At 39.0% G+C, this 12,123-nt stretch overlaps 1 protein-coding gene across 2 annotated transcripts in view; it reads right to left on the bottom strand.

Moving 5' to 3' along the window:
• The window catches only part of LOC127632789 (inactive N-acetylated-alpha-linked acidic dipeptidase-like protein 2), a 373,182-nt gene that overhangs the window by 46,467 nt on the left and 314,592 nt on the right, over positions 1-12,123 (bottom strand). For both annotated transcript variants that reach the window (XM_052111561.1, XM_052111562.1), the window contains one exon: positions 3,734-3,827. In XM_052111561.1, coding sequence (XP_051967521.1) covers positions 3,734-3,827 — 94 coding nt within the window. The remainder of the gene's footprint in view (positions 1-3,733; positions 3,828-12,123) is intronic.

Raw genomic sequence — 12,123 nt, 5'->3', positions numbered from 1 at the left:
TAGGGGTAGAGTTAGGTTTAGGGGATAGAATATAAAGTTTGTACAGTATAAAAACCATTATGTTTATGGAAAGTCCCCATAAAACATGGAAACACAACTGTGTGTGTGTGTGTGTGTGTGTGTGTGTGTGTGTGTGTGTGTGTATATAATGTTTGTATTTTTCTGTTATTTATATTTCAGTGATCTGACATCTTGTTTCAATGACAGTTACCGTACTTTGAAATGTGGAATTAAAACGCCAAATGGAAATTTGTCTGGTTTGATCAATCATTATTCTTGATAAACTGCATGCTATAAATATATATATATATATATATATATATATATATATATATATATATATATATATATATATATATATATATATATATATATATATATATATATATATATATATATATATATATATATATATATCGGTGCTGCCGTCAAACGTGTTTGCGATATCGCCATTCTGCCGCTTCTACTGCCGCCGGAGCACCGCCAGCGGCCCGCCGACTTATTGCTATCTGGGTTGTTGCTTTTACATCTGAGCCCTCTAAGACCCCAGCTGCTCTGACCTCTGAGCTCTCAGAGTCTCCTGTTGTCTGGACCCTGCCTACATCTCCTGGCCATCTGACTGGTCCGTCCTGGTCTCCTGGCCATCCGCCCTTGGTCCCCCATGGTCTCCAGCATTCGTCCCTGGTCCCCCTTGGTCTCCAGCGTCCGCTCCTAAACCTCCATCGTCTCCATATCCATCTGGATTCCCTTCTCTGTCCAGCTGCTCTGAAACAGAGTCCCCAGCTGCCCTTACCACTGAGCCCTTTGAGTCCCCTTTTGCCCTGACTTCTGTGCCCCCTTTTGCTTTGACCTCTGAGCCCTCTAAGACCCCAGCTGCTCTGACCTCTGAGTCTCCTGTTGTCTAGACCCTTCTTACATCTCCTGGCCATCCGCCTGGTCCGGCCTGGTCTCCTGACTGTCCACCCCTGATACCCCATGATCTCCAGCATTCACCCCATGTCCCCTGTGGTCTGCAGCATTCGCTCTTGGTCCCCCATGGTCTTCAGCATCCGCTCCAAAACATCCATGGTCTCCATTTCCTTCAGCTCCACTTGTTCTCCTGTGGTCTCCTGGTCTGTCTTGCTCACCCATGGTCTCTTGCTCTTATTTTGAACTATTTTGTTGTGTGTATGTGTTTTGGAGCATCAGGTGGATCAGGAGATCCTTGGGTGGTGGGGGTGGGGGGGCATGCTTTAAGGACTTCCTTGGAAACCACTAGGCATCGCTATGTATGTTTATTGTTCACTTTGTCTTTTTTTTTTTAATTATGGTTATTTTCCTTGTCTTTGCTCATTGGTTCTTGTGTTTATTAGCTCCAGGTGTTCATTGTTTTCTCATTTGTTCTTTGTGCATTTAATCCCTGTATTCTCCTGTGATTTTTGTCAGTTATTGTCCTTTGCCAGATGTATTTTGTGTGAGTTTCTGTTCTAGTTTTTGTCTTGTCTGAGCCTTGCTTTGTTTAAACTTTTTTCACCTTTTCTTTAATATCTGCATTTGGATCCACACCCTCATTCTCACAGACATCACTACATTACACTAGGAATACCCAGAGAAGCACATGCCTCATGCCAAACATCAATGGCATGATATATATCTAGTTGTCAACTGTGGTTCCATTCATACAGGGCAAATTCAACCGAACTCACAGAAGGGAGGCCTTTCTGCTATAGAAATCGATTGACACTTTTTATAACCAAACTGTGCAAACAGAAATGTATTAGGCACTCCAAAAAGGACTGACTACTATATTGTGTTGCCGTGTGAACAGTCAGTCTTCAGTCTTTTTGCCCTGCTGCAGTTGAGACAGTAAAACAAAAGATTGTATGTGTGTTTGGTGCATGTCTGATGAAATATCAACACTGTAAAGCATTAAGGGCTTTGCAGTCTGTCTTCATGAGGCAGGATTATGTGGGAATTACATTTCTCACCTGTCCTGTTCTGGGTCTTCATTAATATTTAAACACAAAGACACACTGCTCTAGCGGCAAGAAAGAACAGCCTCAGAGGAGGAGCCCTGACTCTCTCTGCAGAATATGAGGTGACAATCGGGTATACCTGGGAGCCACTGTATAATAATTTAATGTTATTTGAATCTCTGAAATCCAATTCTGCAAGTCTTTGAAAATGCAACGAACAGTTGGAAATGAAAGCCTGTCAAAAGCTCATTACTACGCCTGGGTTTCTTCACTCTGATGAAGTAGGACATATAAATGCTTGCCTCTTATGAGAATATTCTCCCTTTTTCATTCCCCTCTAGGGTTAGCGCTCTTTGTGAAAACTGATGGCCAATCAATTCTGAAGCTTCTAATCACATTTTATCTGAGCACCGGTTGAGCAGAGAAATGGCTCAAACCAATTTGAATTTAACAAATGCAGAAATCAAGGTCATTCTCCCAGCGTCGCTGTAAGCTGTGATAGAAGGATCGATATGTCCACCCAAACAGATGATCTCTCCATAAATCATTTTTATGGGAGGAGGAGGGGTTGGCAGAGAACTGACCTAGGCTGTAATGGTAAGTTTCATCCACAAACAGACTCACAAATTCTTCGCAACATACTGCACATTTGTTATAAACTAGTGAACTTTATCCCTTTTTCAGGCCAAGGAACAACTGGTGGTTAAGTTTAATATTAACCTAAATACCACATTAAAACAATGGGATGTTGCATTCAAGTTGAATCCGAATTGAGTCAGTACTCCGTACTTATGGTACTGTTAAAAGTAATTTTTTTATGTTAGTAAAAACTTGGTGACATCACTTTTGACACTCCTTCTTGTACATTTAATTGTTATTTTACTTAATACATTTAATGTTGGAGGAACAATGAAACACAGATTTTTTTTATTTTGGATTCATTTTAAATAAAAAATTATTTCAACTAAAAAAATGATTGGCAGAGCCCCTGCAGTACCTAAGCTGTTGAAACCCTATGTTATAAATTATTCAAGTATACCATTTTTTAAAGTTTTTATTATTAGTATTATTATTTATCAGCGGGTGCAGATTTGTGTGTGTAACAGGTAAAGGATGGGCTAGGAGGATGCATGAACCGGCTGAACAGTCAACATAAAGTTTTAATATCAAACTCAACTTAAATCCAACATAAACAAACATGCAGTGAGGCCACATGCATCTCTCTCTCTCTAACAGGTGCATCCAGCCGCCCTTTATTTCACTCTCCTGCTGATTATCTGATTCAGCGCATGCCACGCCCTCCTCCTCATCATAGTGTGATTTTGCATTGAGTGAAGTTGGAGCATCTGTATTTTCCTTCACATCAGGATTTATTTCACCTGTGAGTGTTGAATAGGAAATGGAAAACCTGAAGTGGAGCTGGAGCACGGAAGGCTTTGTGCGGGGAGGGAAAAGCGCTGTCGCTGTACACTGTATTCCAGTCAGGGATTTACTTAGCGACATGCAAAGCTTGATGGTTTGGCTTGTTTTGGAACTATTTTTGTTGGAGGAAAAATAAAATACAAACTAACAAAACAATGACCAAATTTGGTCTGAAATGTAAGTTTCTCAATATTATGGTTTATTCTTATTTGTAGAACTCCTGTATAATAGCAACATAACAGGTTGTTCTACTGAATATGGCTGTGATTACTTCAGCCATGCTAAAATTCAGTACAACACCATTTTTCCTTGTGTGATATTGCTTACATTACTTTCAAACAGACAAATATTCTTACCTTTGAGTTTGTTCTGAACATCTAAAGCAATATCCAAAGGGTAAAATGGAAGAACAGGGTCAGTAGCGAGCCGCAGGATGGCCTCAGCTGTTATCTGAATTGACAAAGACAAAAAGCTCCATCAAAATTCTGAAACCAATTCCGAAAAATGCATAAACAAAAAACTTCAAAAGTACAAACCCTTAACAAGGTTACTGACAATAGCGGGGCATTTTTGGGAAATAATCATTATGTTTTAAGAGTGCAAAGAAAAAAACAGTAGCCAGTCAAGTAAAAGGACAATTTGAAGACCAAGCTAAAACCAAATGGTCAGAAACACACACGGTAGGAAATTCCAACATAGCTAGTATCTATTAACCAACCTTTCAGCAAATCTGGTAGGAATGGACAAACATCAGCTCAGTTTTTTAATGTGTCCTCTCCTCACGTACATGCTTTGCAACAATGTACTGTACCAATTAAAATAATTGTCTTTCAATAATCAAAGCTACATTTTAAGTGTTGAAATTGTCCATGACTGCTCCCTTAGTGCATTTTTCTTAGATAATAAGTGCTTTTTCAGGAAACCAGGCCTTCAATGCTTCAACTATAATTGTTGGTTGCATTCAGTCTTATTATCTTTTCAAAGCCCTTTAATTGATTTTTCATTCCCTTGTTTGATACCGTTGCTTTCCTCCCCAGTCACTTTGCATTGATGTCCATTGAGCTATTGTAATCATGCAGGTGTTAAAGATCTGTACCAAGCTATTCCTTTATCCATGCTCTCCACTGAAAAACCACAGTTTGTCACATCACACACGGAGGGACAGTTTTCACCACTTCTCATCTGTATGTTGCCCTTCTTCCTCTAGCATCGCTGATCAAACGTTATTGATTTGTCTGGGGTCCCTTCAAGTTCTGCATGAGGTTAACACACAGGCCGGGGAACTGCACAGTATGAACACTTATCGACTGCGGTTCTATCATATGGTGAGTGTCTCTTCTGCCCGACCTCTCCTGACCTCTGAAAAAACCACAGTTTGCTGGCTAGCTGGACAAGGGTTATGGGGATGGCGATCCCTCTCTCTCGGGATGGGCAAAATCACAAACAGTGATAGAACGGTACCATTACACACACCTCAAATGAGGATTCCGTGTCTGACCACTGACCCTGACTAAACGAATCAGCCCAAGTGCTGGAGTTTGCTGGCCTCTCAGGAGAGCTCAGGATCAGGGGTGAAGTCTACACTGAGCACCTAGGTCAGCTCACATTGTCTTCTTTTTCATACCATATATACTGATATATATATATATATATATATATATATATATATATATATATATATACAGTATATATATATATATATATATATATATATATATATATATATATATATATATATATATTAGGGATGTTGATTTAACGGGTTACTTCAGTGCGATGAATTTTATTTAAAATAACGCTTTAAAAAAATTTACGCAATTAATCGCAATGCCCCTGGACCATAATAAGGAATATTCCTGAGAATTGCAAGCTTATAGTAGCACCTGTTTACTCCAGAGGTCAGTAAGTGAAATTTCAGCTGTATGGCAATGCACAGTGTATACAGTGAACAAAACAACCCATCAGCAGGCAGTACAACACAAACATACGTTACATTCTTGCGTTCAAAACACTTGATGGAGCGCAAATTTGAACTAATGGATCTCAAGATGTGTTCTTAAACTATAATTATTAAACTATATTTAACTTGACAAAGTGACCTAAAAATGATATGTTTATGACGCAATGCACCCAAGATGCTACACAAGCATCTATCTGATGCAGGTGTACATTGACAGGTCCTTAAACAAGCCCTCATAATAAATCTTGAACTGATTGACAAAATATTGGTAGTAAACAATACATTGTATTCTAAAGTCGTTTTTTTTTTCTTCTCTTCTGCTACAAGAATGTAATACATTTTAATTATCTGAATATTTATTTATTTATTGGGGATGGCGCAGGTGCAGAATATTTATATATTTAAAGATAACTATGTATAATTATTTCATCATTATTTATTGAATTATTGTTAAGGGGCTTTCTCAGCAAATATTTGTATATGCAATTAATTGCGATTTATTTATCGGGACACCATGTAATTAATTAGATACAAATTTTAATAGATTGACAGCCCTAAGTATATATATATATATATATATATATATATGTATGTATTTACTGTTACCGTAGACTTTGTCAGTTCAAACCAGTTTGGCTGTTCTCTTTTGAAGTCTGTCATCAGGAAGGCATTTCTGTCCACAGAACTATCACTCACTGGATGTTTTTTTTTTGGCACCATTCAGAGTAAATTATAGAGACTGTTATGCTAGAAAATCACAGGAGATCAGCAGTTACAGAAATACTCAAACTAGCCTGCACCAACAATAATCCATGCGATTATCTAAACAGCCAATCGTGGCAGCAGTGCAGTGCATAAAATCATACAGCTATGGGCCAGGTGCATCAGTTAATGTTCACATCAACCATCAGAATGGGGAGAAAAACAGGATCTCAGTTATTTGGACCATGGCATGATTGTTGGTGCCAGATGAGCTGGTTTGAGTATTTCTGTAACTGCTGATGTCTTGGGATTTTCCAGCATAACAGTCTCTAGAATTTACTCCGAATGGTGCCAAAAATAAAATACAAAATCCAGTGAGCGGCAGTTCTGTGAATGGAAATGCCTTATTGATGAGAGAGAATTGGCAGACTGGTTTGAACTGACAAAGTGTACAGTAACTCAGATAACCGCTCTGTACAATTGTGAGAAGAATAGCATCTGAGATGCAGGTTGGCGCTGTTTTGGCAGCACGAGGGGGACCTACACAAAATTAAGCAGGTGGTTTTAATGTTGTGGCTGATTGGTGTATATACTATATATTCTTATTTTACTATTGGTCTTTTGACACTTTTTTTATTTATAAATTTAATTTAAAAAAAAATTATTAAAGATAGTGGATATAGGACACGAAATGACTGGAAGAAGAAGAGGGAACAGGAAATTTTGTAAGACACACTCAAACTCAAATCACCTACATGAGCACCACGCCTAAATATGGTATAATGTGGTAATAACTAGGCCAAAGAACAAAAAAGACTATCCTTATATAAAAGGAAATGCTAACCGTATGCCACAGCGCAAAAAAAAAAGCATTCTTCACAGGGAAAAGCATATGATATAAAATAATAGGGAAGAAAAGGGATTACAGGAAATATTGCAAGCCAGACTTGTATTCCAATCACCTGCATAAATACAATGGCTCAACACACATATGCACAACAAATACAAAAATATCCATCTTTGCAAGAAATATTCAGGACATTAAGGGCAAAAGAAGGAACTGGAAATGTTGCAGGGCAAGCCCAAACTTATGTCACCCACATGAGCTCCACAGCTCAATGCCTGCATATGTGCTAACTGCTAAGCCACGGTAAATATACTTTTTTTGCACGAAAAGGCAAATGAATGATGCATATCAGCATTCATAATCAGTATCAGTAGTTTGACATTTTCAATGACAATAAGGCATCAAAATCATAGAATGAGCATTTCGTTCTCATATTTATTTTTTCAAAATCTATTTTTTTTTTTCAATTTCTCATTAAACCCCTGTAAGTTGGAGTGATGTGGAATCAATCACAGACTATAGATTCCAAGATTGATTTCAGTAGAGAGAGAGCGTTATTCAGCACTACATTATGTGCCTGAACGGAAAAGCTGAATTCTTATTTTTATCTTCATTCCTGGAGTTGTTCTTTAGTTATATTGCTCTCTCCTTCTATCAGGTGGTAAAAGCCAACTACTACTAGAATTACTAGATATGAAAGAGGCCACAAAAATGAGAAAACTATCACAATCCTAAGAGATGAAAGGTATACATTTCATGCATATGACATATATACTGTACATACAACATTTCGATTTAGTTTTTCAGAATGTTTCGGATGCAACATATTTGACATATTTTGCAAAGCTGATATGTACTGGAAAACTTTGTCATCTACAACATCAGTTGCCTTCTGTTGACAATTTAAGGTGGTAAACAGATGCATATGTTAAGAAGTATGTTGGCTGGCAGTGACTAAAGAGGAAAAAAGAGAGGGAGTTCCACAAAAAACAAACCAAGGCCCAAGGTCAAAATGTGGTCTTCGCAAGGTTTGTCTTGGTATCCCTGTTAAAGACCAGTATTGCTGCTCACCAGCATAAAGTATGTTGTGTTTTAGAGGATGGTCACCAGTTGGGATCCCTCACAACCCTCACAGACTTCTTAACTAGCTTAACCAACAAGCTGCCATTGGTCAACCAGCTTAATTATAAAGACCTTAATGGTTGGACAGCATTTTTTGGCTGGTGAACAATGTGTCTATATAGGTCCACCAGCTAGATCAGCACTAAACCAGCAAAACACGATTGTTAAATAACGTTAATGTGTACAACCTTATTGTAAAGTGTTCCTCCTTTCTTTATCATAATTTCTCTACCACAGACATCACAGTAATAAAGTCACTGTGTTTTCTTAAGTTTACTGTTTAAATCTTTCTATTATTTTGTCGCTTTACAAACCTTTTTTGTCCACAGTAATCTCTTTTGACATTTACAAATACCGTATAAGTGTGTTTGTGTGCGTGAGCAAGTACATGTGTGCATGTTTGTGGACTTTTTTTTTCAATCTTGGCTTGCCTTCTGCTCCAGGACATGTGGGTTCTGCAGGGCTTTGAGGGGAATATATTTGAGTATATTAGTGGCAGGTGGTGCAGTGTGTAATTGACAGCAGAGGGCTCCCTCTGAGCAGCTCAGCCAGACTAATCACAGACAGAATGCTCAACAGTGATTCACAGCACTGACAGGGAGAAAAGACAGGTCTGATCACAACACCAGTTCGAAGATATATATATATATACTGTATAAGGTCAAGCATGTGATTGTGATTTGGACATGCATATGTACTGTGGGATTTGTCAGTCTAGAGGCAGAAAAGCTGATTAATGATGAAATACACATGGCAAGACTAGTTACGGGGTCATAATATGTGCAAAACTGTATGTAAAGAATTTTGAAGTCTGCGACAACAGAGGAGAGGGTATGACAAAGTTAAAGGGATAAAGCGAAAATGGTGTTATTGTTTACCCAAGCCCGTATGAATTGATACAGTTTAAGGAAGAATGATACAGTTTAAGGAAGAATGAAGGTAGAAACCCCAGTATTCTCTTCCATTGCTTTGGGAAGAGCAGCATCAACATTCTTCAAAATTGAAGAAAAAAAATCAATGCAAGGGATAGGTCATAAAGAATACAAATCAACAGATTTAAAGACATCAATGTTCTTAAAGCAATCCTTAGAAGAAAAAAAGAAAAGAAAAGTATGTCATTACTTACTACCCTTAATGTAATTATAAACCTATATGTCATTATTTTTGTGTGGAACACAAAATTAGAAAGAATCTTTGCGCAGTTTTGCCATACAGCAAGAGTAGTTACCACACCTGTCAAGCTCCAAAAAGCATAATTACATCAGTCCACACGACACATATGAGTTGTATTTGAAGTCTTCAGAAGCCATTTAATAAGCTTTATGTGAGGAAAAGACTGACATTTTAATTATTACACATTTTTGAAGAAACTAACTGATATAATATTAAAAAACAAAAAACAGATGGTTTGTCTTTCAAAATGGGATTAGCTCGCATGTATGCTTAGTAACCAAAAATGAAACACTATTTTTTAAATTCAGTGATATTTTAAAAACACTAATATTAAAAAAAAATAATAATTTTATCTGATGGTAAAGAATGTGAGCTTTGGCAGAAAGGATTAACATTTTTGGAATAAAATGGAATATTGAAATATAGGGTACAAATCATATGGGCTATCATATATGGGTGGGAGAGGGGGGATGTCATTCCTTTAACAGGAAATAAGTTATAATCTCAGTTAATAAAAACATTAATTATCAACTCTCTCTTCAGATAAAATCTACTATACCTAAAAAAGCTCAAGTGTCCATCAACAACATTTTTGGAACAATTTTAGATCTGCATTTCATGAAGAAAATACCTGTGCTTGCAGGGCAGCAAAATAATTTTTTAGGTAAGCTTTTTTTGGTATTGGTTTTGAGTAAATTTAATGCACCAGAGCTGCTTTGCTGTTGTAATGTCACATTTAGCACATGTCTTGTAACATTTTAAATGCTAAACATTTCATCAATGTAAGTCAATGGGAGACTTTCAAATGTTATATTTAATTTCTTAATAAATATTAATATACTAAAACTAATAGGCAAATAGATGTCATACATATGACTGAAATTATCTGAAAAACAAAACTGAGCACTCTCAATGCAGTTAAAGCGCTGTGAAAACAAGGCAAAGGTTACCTGACTCTCAGCCTTTATCATGCATTACTTACAACTCAGTATACAATTCAAATAATCTCTGCCAACCAAAAAAAGTGAGCCATGAGCAACATCTGAGGTCCAACAAGATTATGTAAATTATAAATGACATAGAGTATATTGAAATAAAAGAATCTTGATTCTGAATAACAAAAAACATTGAAATAGTTGAACTATTATTAAAGAGGTCAGAGGGTTTAAGCAGCAGTGTTAATTTGGACATCAATGGAGTGCTGTCTATTTGTTGAAAGACCTATATAATTTGTTAATAGCACCAGGCTATACATAAAGATAGGAAATTATATTGATTAGGGATTCACAATGTATTCCAAATAAGATGGCCCAAGGTTACAAAGTTTAAAAGTCTAAAAACTAAATTACCCTGAATCTCAAAGCTGACCACATGGCATTTAATGAATCAATGCCTTAATCACCACTGTCAGTCAAATTTATTCCTGCAATATGTCTGGGAAGACAGATTTCTTGTCAAGCAGCCTTCTGCTTCTGTCATTAAGCTTCCAGATGGTACTGTGCGTTAAGAGTTAACAGCGAACAAAAAATAAATAAACAAGAAGGTAAAAAAGGTCCCATGTGAGTGTTAAAGATCCAACGTGGCGTAAAAAGTGATGAACAACTGCTGTGGTGCTTATAAAGCAGTGGCTGAATTGAATGAAAGGCTTATTGCTGCTACGAGTCTTCCTGACAGAACTTTTGTTCTCATTGTGAGGACATGACCATGGCTATGTTGCGATCGCGGCTCACCTTCGTAAGAGAGCAAGCCACCCCAGCGCCTCCCCGACTCGGTCCTTCTACCTATGGGTATGAGGTGGGGTTGGTTAGCACTGGCCGGGAATAATGCCGACATGTTGTGTGCACACCTAGTGCGCCGGCATCTCAGCCATATCGGGTGTTGCGGCTTCTTGAGCGTTGTCCCGCGGCATCACTCTAGCAGACATCTGTAGAGCTGCGGGCTGGGCAACACCTAATACCTTTGCAAGGTTTTATAACCTCAGGGTTGAGTCAGTTTCATCCCGTGTGTTATCAGGTGACACAAACAGGTAAGTTCGGGTCAGCTGGCTGGATGTACCGCTTGCGCATAGTGCCTTTCCCCTCCCTTGAGGTGAAGACGTGCGCTCTTTTCCCGGTTGCGTTTGCGTACGGTGCGAACCCTGGACATTCTTCCTCCTTAGCCCAGCGGTGGACAAGTCTTTGGAGAGGCTCGCCGACCGCCCCAGTACATGCGTACACTTAGGCCCCCGTACTGAGGTAAGTGCTACAAATGAGCTGGTTGTCTCCTTATGCAACCCTGTGTGATGTATATTCTGCAAAAGTTTCCCGCTGGTAAACCGCGTCTTCCTTGGGCAGAGGGCCCTTTGTCCTTGGTCACCATGTTTGTAGTAACTCCTCCCCTCCTTGGGTAGGATCTACCCTGGTGCAGCTCCGCACGACGTGCTTCCGCAGCGACCCCGTAAGACTGTGTGCTGTATTCCACTTAAAAGTCGCCCCCCCCCCCTTTCGGGGCCACGGTCTGCGGTGTCCTCCTCTTTGGAGGGACACCTCCCAACATGGACCTTATATGGCCAACAGCTGAACGATTTTGTTCCTTTTTTGGGGGAGAACAATAGAGAGAAGGCTATGGCTGGGCCAGCCATAGTTAGTCGCTCCCCGAAGTGTAGGGGACCGCTTCATGCCTACCAGTGTTTTGGGGGTAGTTACCCAATGGCTTGCTGTGCTGGCTACGAGGCGCACAGAGTTCTGCCTGTCTCGCACCACCAGTCTGCGTAACCCGGTTCAGCTCTTGTGGCGTTTTACATCGTGACCCCTAGTGTCAACTCATCGACACAACGTAGAGTGAGTGACAGATAGGGAACGTCATGGATACTGATGTAACCTCCGTTCCCTGATGGAAGGAACGAGACGTTGTGTCCCTCTTGCCATAACACTGAACCAACCGCTGAAATGGCCAGGTCTTTG

This window comes from Xyrauchen texanus, chromosome 39, assembly GCF_025860055.1.
Source record: "Xyrauchen texanus isolate HMW12.3.18 chromosome 39, RBS_HiC_50CHRs, whole genome shotgun sequence".
Lineage (NCBI taxonomy): Eukaryota > Metazoa > Chordata > Actinopteri > Cypriniformes > Catostomidae > Xyrauchen > Xyrauchen texanus.
Note: the sequence above shows the minus strand (reverse complement) of the source record. Positions and strands in the feature narration are given on the sequence as shown.